Genomic DNA, 14,374 nt, shown 5'->3' with positions numbered 1-14,374 from the left:
AATATACTCTCAAAGAGTTTTTGTTAGAACAAGATAACTAAGGAGCAAAGTTTAAAAATGTAAATGGAATATTTTATTGCAGATTCAGAGTAGCTGAGACACATGCCTATTCAAGAAGTGCTATAAATTATTATAACTCCACTGTCAACTATTGTGACATTGCTTCCAATTTAAAATCACAATAATCCTTAAAGCACATTAAACTGCATAGTTTATAATCTGCCAAAAACTACTTTCCTATATTCCACGAGCAGCACATTTCCTTTCCAGCTACTTTAAACCCAAGCAATTTTTGATTTAAAATGTATGGCCAAAATTATGCTTCAAAGATGCTTGTAACTTTGTTATTTCTCTTTAAAGATACTAGAAGAAGCTATTCCTTTTAATAAAGCAATGGTGAGATCAGATTCTGTGTCAATGGCCAACTAGCACACCATCTGCCCCACAACATGCTCAGCAGGATTATGCTCTAATAAGACTTTTCAGTAAATGGGATCAAAAAGAACTTTAGAAATCAGACTAAGGCTAGTAAAAGGTCAAAGAGAAATATAAAGAGTTCGACAAGCATAATTATAAACTCAAAGGCATATATAAATTTTAAGTGCAATAAAGAAAAAAACAGAAAAGAAAGTTCAGAATGAAGACTTGGATTAAGTTATCCTTTATCAGACTGAACTTTGGAAAACACAGTCTTTCATTTAACACAATTGAAAAAGCCAGGAAAAGGCCAGAGACCATTGTGAAGGTTGTTTCTACATGCGAGTTAAGGGAAAACATTTCTCACCTTCTCATACTCATAGGAAAGTATTTTTGATCTACATTCACTGAAGAATAACAGATTGTCTTCCTCTGGTTCATTGCAGAGAAAAACTATTCCAAAGATGCATTAAGAAGTACTACACTCAAACAAGCAATGTTGAATCCCCATTCTTAAGATATGCTTGTATCAAAAATTCAGTGAATATATTTAACTCATGATAAACAGGCTGTGAGAAAAAGGTATTTACCATTATCTTCCAGCCTGAATAAGGTAATACGTACTCCATTGAATCTGAGATTGTATTAAGTTTGAGACTCTTTCAAAAGTTAGTTTTACATTTAAAAAATACAGCTATTCATAGATATTTTTTAAAAGTAATATACATATATATCTAAGCCATAAGCAAATTTGTTTATGCGCTTTCAAATTTATTTCTCATTATCTAGTATCTTTGTACTCCTTTTCTCAGCTTTAACAGTATATTAGCACTAGTTTCTATATGGTGTTTCCTTCTATTATTCAAAATATAAAAAAAGGAAAACAAGAAGGAAGAGCACATCTTTTCCATCAGTCACAATTATTATGTTTAATAACATTAGTGAAAAATTATTCAATAAAGCTAAATATTGTGCTCGATCATATCACTTCTGAAGACTGACATACCTGTTTGGGGCCCACAGTGAACACCACCTTACTCTTTTTAAGCAATAACATGCCAAAGTTAATTGCACTAATATAAATGAAAAGCACTTTTACTCAATTCCCCAATGTTAACAGAAAACAAACAACCAATAAAAATTACTGCATGACAAGAGAAATCTGCACTTTTGTAGAAGAGCAATAGGGGAAATGCCAGTGGCATTGTGCCATGATGTACTTTTTCTCCAGGCTTCCAACTGAAGTTGTGGGTTCAATTGCCCTGAGGGTATTGCTAATAGATGCAGTCTTAAGTTAGCACCATAAGCAAATAGGGTCAAAACGTGTGCTAAATTCCCGAGAAAATCCTGAGATGATCTACTACTGGCCATACATAAGGCACACCCCCCACTCATTCTACAAAATGGTACAGAAACCAAACAAGTAGGCACATGGCTTTAATGTTGTGGAGACTTGGTTTTAAGTTTGTAATGCAGAGCTCCACAGTGAAGATGAAAGGGTAAATAATTTGTATCACAAATCAGTGCTCTAGAGAAACACATTACTTTACATCCTTACCTTATCTGAAGATTTTTCTGTATGAGTAAGATTATAAGAGACCGTGCCAAGCTTATAAGAGCTAGAGGATTTGTATTCAGGATTTTTATTTCTTTTTAACTCTTGAGATATAGGAAGTAGAGCATCTGCCACTAAGTATTCTGAATCTTCAATGGAAGAAAGAATTGCTTTTGCTATTTCACCTGTTTCATGCCGTTCCAGTGTGCCTAGAGAAACACAACACAATTTGTAATTTTTTCAAGGAACTACATTAATACATATTCCCATTTGAATGTTGTGACATTATTTACAAAAAAAATTTTAATATTATGTTAACACAGTACACTTCATGTAAACAGATAAATTATGGACCTATATTCATAGACAAGCCAACTAATTCCTTACTTTCTAGACCTTAAAAATGTAATTCTACACAAGGTTCTATTTTACAGCATTATTACATTAAAAAAGCTTAACTACTGAAGAGACTAACAAATACCTTAAATAGCAATAAACTTAATACATTTTGTATAACGTATGAAGTCAGATACAACTTTCAAAAGAAGCGAAGGAATTTCAAAACACCACTTTCCCTAACTTTTCTTAAAACTGTCAGTTGTTTTCCTTCCCACAAAGCCTTCAGTGTGTAATTAACAGTGTAAACAATAACGTTTATGCAATATTTTAGTGCTGTCCTCTAGTGTTCTAGGTTACAAATAGCAAGGGAAAGCTCAAAATTTTCATTCTGTTACTAAAACCTGTCTATCTCTGAAACTTTTTAAATACCTGAATGTGTTACACCTAGCTTAAGAGTCAGGAATATGAATACAATGTTTCATGGACTGCTTTATCAGTTGCATGGATATAGGGAATCTGATTCCTTTAAACATTACATCCACAATACAGGCAGATTTGAGTGCTATTTCCCCAAGGAGCAGCTTCTGGCTCTGCTCTTCTCCAGTTACTTTCTTCAGTTTTTCTTTTCATTCTTACTGTACCCTCTTCATTTCTCCTAGAGGACAAATCAGGAAAAATGGAACATTTGCTGTATGCCACCTATTTACCTTAGGCTTTGGAAATTCTAGCCAACATGGAAAAATTGTAGAGTCTAAAATCAATCCAATTCTGACTAGTGACTGCTAATTCTTGATACTTCTGACTATTTTCCCCACTCTTCATGTGATTTCCTAGGTTAGTGCAGAGGAGTGAAATCCTGTCAGAAAAGCTAAATATGATGTCATTCATTTGCTCATGTGTTGGAAGGCTGACAGTCCCTAATGGAAAAAAATTATTTGATTTTGTTTGAAGACAGCAGGACACCTCTTTTCCAGAGTCTCTGGGCTGCTTATGGGTCAGTCAGAATGAAGACCTTATGAATTTGCTCTGCTCTCTCTCCTTCAGGTTACATTCCAATTCAAACTTTCTTCCCCTTTATGTGTTTTACATAGAAATTGTATTCCCAACCCCTCCCACCAAGATATAAGGCCTGACTGGAATCGGGAAAAATTCCACACATTTTTCTATAGAACTCTAGATGCTAAACTTTGGGGAATAGAAAACAGGGCTCAATATCTGAAATTTGTAGGATATTTAAATATAAACAATTGAAATAATTAGAATGAATATTCATGACAAGATATTCCAATAATAGTACTTAATTCATAACTGACATTAAAGCTTTGTAACTGAGCTTGAAAATATTTTAAAATGAGCTCCTAATATATACTACAAATTTCCTCCATGAATTAAACTCTTGAGAAACTATTACATTTCCTATAATATCAGTAATAAGAGACGCGAACAATTTAAAAGTAAATATCTGCTATAATGTGAAATATTTTTCCTTAAGTTTAAATTCTTTGTAGCCTCAAGTAATACAACATGAATTTCCCCTTTCATTGCCAGTGAAGGGAAAAAAAAAAGTAACACTGAAGTTTTAACAGTAACACATGCTAAAAATATTGGACTGGGATTGAGGGATCTCACACAATGCATTTGTCTGTATAAAATTTCTTTATCTGAAATTTCTCCAAAACTCATCTCTCTTAACTGTAGCATCACCTCAGTTATATGGCCAATAGTCTTCGTGTTCAAAGCAGAAGAAAGCAATGCAACTGACTTTTTGTCCCCTCCAACTCAATTGAATGCCATAAACTACACTATATTATTACAGAAAAAAAAATCAGGCCCTATTCTTTTCAATGTCATTTTCCTCATCCCTCCCCAGAATTTGCAGCCAGTGTCAAGGACTTACAGAAGTGAGTAGGAAAACAAGAAGCCCAAGATCTTCAGTCAGACTGCCTATGAATGCTCCAGAAAAAATACTGGCTGCAAAGCTCCCAACACTGCAACATTTCAATATTTAAGGAGCACAAAAATTCAAGGAAGGACTATACAATCCATACTAGACATGAATGAACAAACATTCTTAAAAGTATTATCGTGTTTGCAAAGTTAAGTTTGGAAATAACATGGTCATTCATTCAATATTAGTTTATCTTCTTTATGCATACAGAATAGTTTTTGGAGTTCTCCACAGATCTCAGTGCATCATTCCGAACACAAGATAAATAAAAGTCACCAAAAAAGTAGTAGCTCTGCCTTAAGTGTAGAAGACTAAACTCTCACTAAGACCTACCACTGCAAGTCCACTATGCAGGAAATGTATACGTGTACATGCATCTACCCATCCTTGTTTTCTGTATCACTTTAATCTGCACAATTCACTACAATTAACTACACACTCAACTACTTCAGACAGAAGTACTGTAATATCCCTGTGAAATAATAGGATATTACCGTTATGGGCAAGGAGCTAAGGCAAGAATAGTGAAAAATTATTAATGAATCCAAGAATTTTGGGGGCGTGGTATTAAATTTTTAAGACCTGTTTTTACATACTCTTTAGTATTAGACAGCTTCAAATATGCAAAACAGGCTTTGCTGGCTGCACTTGCACCTAAGTGTGCCTCAGCATCACTCAGCTCCTTGCAGAAAGATGGACAGCAGTATTTCGCTTTTGAAGACCATGGGCTGAATGAAATAAACGAGCAGTCTTGATGTATATGAAAGCAAATCAATGTTTTATATGTATTTCTTTCCAAATGCTGGCAGACATACTTCTACATCCTACAGACTTGTGGATGCAAACTGAGAAACCGAACAGGTTGAGTTGCAAAAGTGTTCAGCAACTGGTTGTAAATAAAAGACCACTTGACATACAAGAGCAACATAAAAAAAGCCAGGTGGGGATTAAGAAAAAAGTGCATTTATAGACAGGAATATCACATAGGAAATTCCCTGGACAACCAGCTTAGCTTACTACTGACAGAAGGCTATGATATCATAAAATCAATCTCAAAAACTTGGAGTTCCATCTTAAAACTTTCATAATGGTTATCTCAGATTCCTTATAATCATAAGTAACATCTTCCAAAAAGAAAACTCTGTTCTTAAAGGCGCACCTGCTTGCATATACTTCTAAGTCATAGAGCTCAGTATGTTTATAAGCACAGATTTGCATACATTTGAAGCTGCAATAAAAGGGCACAGAGTGCACAGGGAAATGATTGTGATGATGGGGGAGGCTGGGCAGTCATGGAAGTACTAGAAAACGTTTATCCTATCCAGTGTAGTTAGCATTTCTGAAGAGAATGAAATATTCATTTGCAAAGGAAGAGGTATATTCTGCAACTCCTGAATAAATCTATACAAGAAAGAAGTATGTTAGGGAGAAAACTGTTTATGTAACAAAGATTCTGACCGATGCAGACAGTCAAAGAAATACAGGGGCTAGATGGTTTGTTCCAGAAACAGTAGCTAGAAGTGTTGTCTCTAATCTTAAGGGAAAACAAAAATAAAGAGCAATAAAGGAGACTGTACATTGGAAAGAGTACAAACAAGACAGCTTTCAAATCTGGAGAATTTTAAACACAAATGAGCCCAAAGCTTTTGACAGGAAAAGTTAAAGGTACCAATGAATGAAGGAGAAAATGTTTTCTATATAACAGCAACTCTACTGCTATGACCCCCTACTATACATACAAAATACAGGAAAAAGTCTTTATCTCTCTAAGGTTGTGACCATGGCAACCAAGTCTTATGAACAGACAAGAGTAGAGTATTTCACTCTCCTGGGCAGCTTTGAACCACCAGATCTGACTGGCTAGAGACTATTACAACATCTTATTCTTTTTCTGGACCAAGTACTACAAATTGGGTCTCCTGGTGTTAGTGTTGTCCATGCAGTTCTCAGGGTTCTGCTTTTACTGAATGATGCATTTTTACTGGGGAGGTCATGCATATTATCTTTTTCAAGACAAGGTATTCACTGACATCACATGACCTGTCATATCATCAGGCTCCAGTGCTTTCTGTTTGCTGTCACAGCTAAAGTATTGAAAAGACATCTTCAATACTGCAGTGCTGCTGTGACCTAGTAACTCAGCTGAATTTTGTAGCAGAGGTGATCTATGTGATTGAAATATGGTTTTAGAATTGATGATATTTAAAAAGAACATGCGGTTAAGAACAAGTCTTTTTCTTTAAGTTTACTAGTAGCCAAAATAAAAAACATCACCTTTCAGACCAACTATCATCTGCATGATATTAGCTATTTCTTGGTGTTTTATTTGCTATCAAAATATTCCTTTCCATAAATACCTTTTTCATCTGAAGAACTTCCACCTACTTCTTTTCTGTGCTGGTTGAGTCAGAGAAACAACTTACACATTCCTCACTACAAAATGCTTTATTTTTTATTTTTAAAGCAGTCTGCCATCCTGCTTCAAGACAGTATTCAAGCACTTTACTTGAAAAAAATCTCTAAAATGCTAGCTCTACCACAAATATAAAATAGCATAAACCAGATGGAACAAGCATTGTGTTAAGTAAAAATACACAGTTCAAACCAATCTCAAGACAAAGAGGTAAATAAATAAAATCTAACAAATATAGACGGGATAGACCAAATAATATCCCACTTATTGAAATGCATTTATTTCTGAAATTATATTTTACTATGACTTCAGCACTGTATACAAGAGCATGTAGAGTAGTCGTCACTGAGGAAAATGGACTTGGCAGACACTGCTGTGATTTTCACATTCAGAAGACTTCTGTCCCATAGTCCAACCAGTGAACATTATTGACATTCTTCAGAATACACATCTTCAGAACTGCTTTAGTAAGTTTGTAAGAATATTCTTAAGTTAAAAAAAGCAATAAAGAACAATGTAAAGGAAAGTCGTGAAATATTATCTATGTAGTGCATGTTTACACAGTGTAGGCAGAAAAGTTCTCTAACACAGACAGTCCTCATCTCAAGATTTCTGCCGCAAACAAAATACCCTGAAAGAATGGCCAGTAGAACTCCCATTTGCTTCTTCACTCCACTATTCTAAACAGCTAAAGACAACAATCCTGTAACAGGAATTGCTGACATACATTATATGTACTAAAAACTGAAGAAGTGAACAGTTCTGAACTTAGTAAAGATAAGCAGTTTAACCATTTTTATATTGCCATCTTAAATGTGGAGCAAGACAATCATCCCTTAGTGTCTGGAATTAAAGACATCGAATAGAGTTGAACTCTTCAGACCGCAATGACCATATCAATCAGTTTTCCTTTCCACTACTGTTTTTTTAATATCCTACTTAATTATTAGCAATAAGAGAATGGACATCAGTTATCAACTATAAGAAATCATACTTTTAAGAAAATATAAAATTAATTTCATGTATGTTCCACTGAATATATATGAAATATATGTAAATATAAGTACATAAGTATATATGGTTTCATATAGTATATATTAAATATAAATGTACCTTACTATTCTCTGCACAAAACACACACCCTTAGCTTCTCCATACTGAAGAAAAGATGATATTGCTTCTTCAACAGACCCATCCAAGATCCAGTATCTTCTATATCACCAAGTTACTGAATAATTACTCAAATTTAGACAACTGAAATATTTGAGTGGAATCTACTTACTGACCTAAGGCTTACTTGCAAGATAACACAAAAAGAACAAAGTTTTAACTTAAAGGTTTATACGTGAAAAAACTCAAAAGCATATATCTTCACATTTATGATTCATTTGAATTTTCAAAAAAATGCTAAACTAATAAGTTAGTGCTGATACTTTGTGTCTTAGAAAAAGGACTTCAGTCTCCATGTATGACTTGTAATGAGCAGCTGAGGATACTTGATTAATTCTGCTTAGAGAAGACACTGAAGGGTGACCTCATTGCTGTCTCCATCTTCCTCAAAAGCAGAAGAGGATCTTTTTTGTGACTGGTGATAGGACATGAAGGAACAATTTAACACTGCATCGGGGAAGTTCAAATTAGATGTTAGGAAAAAGTTCTTCACAAAGGGGTTGATCAGGTACTGGAGAGTCCCCAGGGAAGCTATCATGGGATCACCGTAAAATGTATTCGATGTTCGAAGTAACACAATGCAAATGATAACATGACTTCTGCACAGAGCTACTAACAAAGAAATATTAGTTAAACTAGACATTCTTTAATGTTGCACTGCATATTCCTAGAACTACAGTAATGTTGGCCAAATAAGTTATTTTGCCTCTGGTTCAATAGTGTACAGCAGGTTCTCCCTTTCTCTAAGGATGCCTCTTAAGCATGAAGTGGGGAGGAGGAGGGGGAAACCAAGAAGTTGTCAAGATGTCAACCCACGTGGCGTCTGCCCTAACTGGTAATGCTGAAGGTCAGACCATGACCTAAGAACAGAAGAACTAAATCACTAGTCTTTTTCTAAACACAAAAACACTCCCTTCAGGGGAGATATAAGCCTCTCAGTCTTCAATTAACTCCTAATAATGCAACAGAGTACCTAATATTTGATCCATAGTTTTGTATCAAGTGATATTTATTAACTGTAATATCAGAAAAAGTATGAACAAAAGTGGTTTTTGTATAAGCAGACATCAGGGCCCATATTATGGGTGCATTCACAGACATGTACCTGACAAAGTAAATGTTATTTAAACAAATCATTTATCAATATTTGTGTAATTCTAGAATAAAGAAAGCAAAGATATTGTGTGGGTATGAACTGAGTATGTGTAAAATGCGTGTAAAAGACTAATTAAATGACAAAACCAAAACAGACAAGTTGTAAACATTTTCTAAAGTATAGGGTTAGACAAGAGAAATTTTAGTCAAAATATAGGATGTCTTGGAAAAAAGTTAAAACATGTCATATACCATCTCTTCCTGATACTCTGGCATCTCTGAAAGCCCTCTACTACCTGACTGTTTTCATTAATAACTACCGCAATTTTATCGAAAGCTTAACGTTAACTAGCCAAATATCTGACAAGAGTTTAATAAAACAACTAGTTCAGTGTTACCTGATTGAAATGCCTATTGCAGAATTTGGCACTTTTGAAAAATTGTGTTACACCATTAGTTACAGATGAAGTTCATTACCCTACCCACACGAACTGCACAGGAAGGATTTCTAAGAAAACCTTTTCACAGTTACTGCATCTTACTCCTACAAATGTATAAGTGACTTAGACTTCTGACAAGGAGCATGGGACCCTAGAGATAAACTTTGTTCACCAGGAATATATGAATAAATAAATAAATAGACTGCACAGAAAGTTATTAATAGGTCTTTTTTGCTCCCAAGAACATAATGGGGCACCATATGAAAAATTCTTCCTGTACACATGTAGTGTTTCACAAAAGTGTTACCAGATGTAGTTACCAAGGAATCTAAAAGGTTTTTTTTTTGTTTTGTTCTGTTTTTTTTTTTTTTTGTTTTTAAAATCAGCCCATGTCTTTAGGCTATGCAGAGGGCACTTGAGGAGAAAAAAAAATCAGTGACTGCTATGACCTTGACCTTAGCTACACCACAGCCTGCAGCATATGAAAAGCAAACACAGAATTTACCAGCTAGGCCATACTCTCCATTCAAATCTAGTCTGACTGATGACATGAAATAAAAAGACAGACAAAAAAAGGAAAATGAGAGATATCAAGAGAGACTGTAAATCACTAAGTTTTGCAAAGACAAAGGGGCGAGAGGAGTAATTATGGTTATTTCTACAATTATCTAAGCATAAAGGTACAGTAACTTGAAGTTTATTTTGTTATAGTTTTAAGAGTTTCATTAAAACTGCCTGGATTATTTCCTTATAGTCACTAAATGAAACCTAAAGCTCAATTTTCTTAACTGATTAATTTGTTTTGAGTTAAGCTGTCAGATGTACTAGAAAGATGGTCTCCTTTAAAACAAAGAATGGAAACTCTACATATCCTGCAGCTCATATAACAGTAGCATAGAGTTTATCAGAGACTTAGGCATTTTTGTTGGCAGCAGTTGTAAAAAAAACATTGAAGCGTAGATATTTGTTAGGCATTGGAATGGGCTGCCCAGGGGGGTGGTTGAGTTGCCATCCCTGGAGGTCTTTAAAAGACGTTTAGATGTAGCCCTTATTGATATGGTTTAGTGTAGGACTTGTTAGTGTTAGGGCTGAGGTTGGACTAGGTGATCTTGGAGGTCTCTTCCAGCCTCGACGATTCTGTGATATCTACAAATGAACTCTAAATAGTGTTTTAAAGTGTTCTGGCATATATGACTGTCAGACTTTCAATATGACTAAAGTTTGATCTATAACACAACCACATATATGAGAATAATTTCATTTTCTCCACAGCAATGATGCTTCTGAAATAGAAGAGTTCATGTAACATTATATAGTTAATGTAGTATAACATTGCAGGAAGTATTTTTCTGAGATATTTCTGAACTAACTTCTCTATTTTTTCATTAAGATTTTACTTGTGATAAAAATGATCATGCAGATGGATTTGAGTAGTAGGTTGACACTACATATTTTAGGGCTGCCAATCTCACTAAAGTGCTTTTTTAACTTTTTTTTTTTAATTTTCTAATACCTTTGCAGTTTAAGTGCTTGAGCTAAAGTATTCTATGCCTGACAGCTACCTTAAGGTGCTTGGGTTTGTAGGTTTTTTTCCCCCTCAGCAGAAGTGTTTGAGATCATTTATTTTTGTTATATTAGTCATGAAACGCATGGTGTTGCATGAAATCTTCATGCCTTAGAGCATGGATTCAAAACTGAAGAGAACACTTCTGTTAAATATGTCGTCAATGTTGATGTCTTGCTCCCACCATAGTGGCAACTTTTATTGAAGGGGATTATGTAGCATCATTACCCTTTCTGTTTGCTCAAACTGGAGAGGTTTATACAGACTCCATCCCATTATGACAGCATATATAGACTTCAGTGAACAGAAGTCATTGCAATTCATTTTCTTCTATGAAAAGCTATACACACATAGAAAGTTGTGTAAATATCAACATAAAGTTGCAGAGACAGGAAGGGATAGCAAAGAATATCAGTTGAGGTAGCTTGCATGTGTATGCAAGTATGATGTATTCAGCACATTATAACATTTTAAAATTATATATGCCGTTGGAATACTCTAGGTGTTAAGTGAAGAAGCTAGAAGCAGTGAGTCTGCACCTGACAGGAAGATGCCAAAAGCTTTCTTATCAAGCCCTCATACTGTGATAACCATCATGGCAAAATACATGAAAATATTATATTCATAAAAGGCTTGAAGCACTGTAACAGAAACTGGGAGTGCAGCACATTATGTAGATAGAAACAAAATACTATGCAATTCTACACATTAGTAAGTGTCCTCCAGCGTTCAGAGGTGCATGAGAAAACTAAACACTGAAGGAATTTGTGCAGTTAGATTTATACAGGTGATCTTACCTTTCAAAGCTTAATTTTACAAGTTTTACTTCCTTCAAACATATCTCAAGCATAGTTATATAGCTACTTTAACCTGTTTTTCTTTAGCAATTTATTTTTCAGAATGCTATAATTATTTCCTTTGTTATAACAAATTTAATTATCCTGCATGGAATAAATGGTACAGAACATTAACATGTAAAAGGTAAGAGGTAAGTTCATAATAAATAATAACAACCAGTTCAGAAGAAGAGTGATTAAAATAGATGAACAAAAAAGTCAATGCCTCATGAATCATATTTCCCAACAGTTCCCATTTAAAGTAGCTATAGTAAAACCACCATTACCATTAGTTGAAACGGATCACATCTGTATATTACTATTGTGACAGTGGAACTAAAAGATTAAGCTACATTATTCTATTTTTAACTCACAATAAGCATGTTGTTAAATAATAAAACAGAATGAGACTCACAGGGAAAAAAATATAGTAAGTTACTAGATGATTCTGCAAGCATGATGAATAAATTCATATTAAACTAATACTAACTCAAAACTAAATCTACCTCCATCAAATGAAGGGTGCTATTTAAAGTCTGTCCACTCTTTCCTCAGTCTCCATATATATTAGATAGAAGTGTGGCTCCATAAATATGGTGTCTAAATCAGAAAGAAAACTGATCCTATTATTGCTGCATCTTATACTAATATTTACCTTTTTAAAAAAACCTCAAAAATGCATTTTCCTGAGAAGATAGTAAGAGCAATAGATAAGAGCTGATTTCAAGTGGTGGCTATTGAAAAAAACATGCTGCACTCTAATTTAAATAAAATTTGTTATTGGTTGTCATATTTGTCTTCTAGTACAACAGTTTGGAATGTATCTTGTATACATGCTATGTTAATATTCCATGTTTTATTACATCAATATTTATTGCCATGGAAAGATATTCCACCTTAATGGAAAGTCTCTGCTTCCATATATTAAAATGTAGGCAAAATATGTTAAACTACACAAATATTAGTTCATAACATCTATATTACTACTTACATGTGCGCTCAGCAGCAACATTTAAATTTATCATAGAATAATTTTACTTAGTTCTATAAATCAAAGTACTAAGGATTCAATTCAATTCATCTTATTCTGGACTTGTAACAGCAGTAAACAATTCACTTAGACATCCCCCCCCCCACCCCCCGACTCTTCTTGTAGTCATTGGAGGAGAAAATATAAGCACTTGTGCTTATTCCTACTTCCTCCTATTCATTAAAGACAGAGCTTAAACTACTAGTTTATAGGTAGATATCTAAGTGTAAATAAATGCCAAGTTATTTAAGGTAAATTGTAAATTCCACTTAGTCAACTCTTGTCAGTTAATGCATTTCAGTATAAAGTATCATTAAATGCCTTTTTTTAAATATAGGCAGCCCATCATCCCCATTGGCAATTTCCCATTTACAAGGTAAAATAAGGTATCTTCAGCAATCTTATGAAAATTCTACAGGTTGCACATGAAGAAATACTGCTTTAGATTTAATCTGTAACAATGTTCCCATCCCATAAAACAAGAAAATAAAAGCCTGCTGAAAGACATTTTTAGCTTCTAAATGCTTTTTGAGAAGTGTTGGCCTCACTCATAGGAACTTGGAAGATGAACTGTAATGTATAACAAAGTCATTTGCTTAAGGGTTCATCCTCTTAATTACCTGGTAGGACAGTTTTGAAGCTAAACTGGTATCACAGAAAGACAGTGATAGGTACTAGATGCCCCTAAACTTTTGTGAAGTCATTTGTCAAATTCAGCAGAATTACTGCTGACTCTACAGCAGTGTAAATATTGAAATATTCATAGAAATTCCTTAATTCACATCCCAAAATTATAAACAGACTGGCTGTTTTCCCAGTTATCCATTAACTCTGGATGCACAATAACTGTTTGTGTTTTTTTTTTTTAATTTAAAAAAAACTTCAAACAGTGATATATGAGCCTGACACAAAATCAGGTCCTCTGTTGACTTTCACTTAAGGAGGCAAAGCTTCAGTCAGGACACTAACAGTATAGCCAGAAGAGAAATACTTCTTGACTATAGAAATGACTAACATTTTAATCTTACGTTCATATCCATAATGGAATCCAAACACAAGGCTGTCACTTAGACTCTATCCTCTTTAAATATCAGGGGACATGCTCACAAGTAACTGCATCAGCAAGTAGTACTTTGCATGTCTATCCATTAACCAACAGATGAAACTGTAATGAAAGTCTGCTTCATTCCTGCTGAGTTTTGTCTGTGATGCTGTATACGTCTTTCCCCGTACATCTGAATAATGCTCTGTCTGCCTGAGTGATACTGAAGTATCTACATAGCTCCTGATCTAGGTCAGGCCAATTTTAAGGATCAATGCTATGACCTCATGTTCTCCTGCAATAAATGTATAATTTACATTAAACCAACTACAGCATATCCTAGTAGGCTTTCCCGGGTATTCTCTCTAGATACCATTTTTTCAGCTATATTTCAGCTATATTTTTCAGCTATATATTTTCACCAATACAGAAGAGGAATACAGAAGCTATTCGCTAATGTAGCGAATAACTGCATCCCTTATGTACCAGATATTCCTTAATTGTGGTGATTGTAGTTCTCCTTCT

The 14,374-nt window shown here is 34.3% G+C and overlaps 1 protein-coding gene across 12 annotated transcripts in view; it reads right to left on the bottom strand.

The window, feature by feature from the left end:
* Positions 1-14,374, bottom strand: part of WDR72 (WD repeat domain 72) — a 122,699-nt gene that overhangs the window by 80,456 nt on the left and 27,869 nt on the right. For all 12 annotated transcript variants that reach the window (XM_083850463.1, XM_083850469.1, XM_083850468.1 and 9 more), the window contains one exon: positions 1,976-2,181. In XM_083850463.1, coding sequence (XP_083706589.1) covers positions 1,976-2,181 — 206 coding nt within the window. The remainder of the gene's footprint in view (positions 1-1,975; positions 2,182-14,374) is intronic.

This window comes from Anser anser, assembly GCF_964211835.1.
Source record: "Anser anser genome assembly, chromosome: 10".
NCBI classification, from domain to species: domain Eukaryota; kingdom Metazoa; phylum Chordata; class Aves; order Anseriformes; family Anatidae; genus Anser; species Anser anser.
Note: the sequence above shows the minus strand (reverse complement) of the source record. Positions and strands in the feature narration are given on the sequence as shown.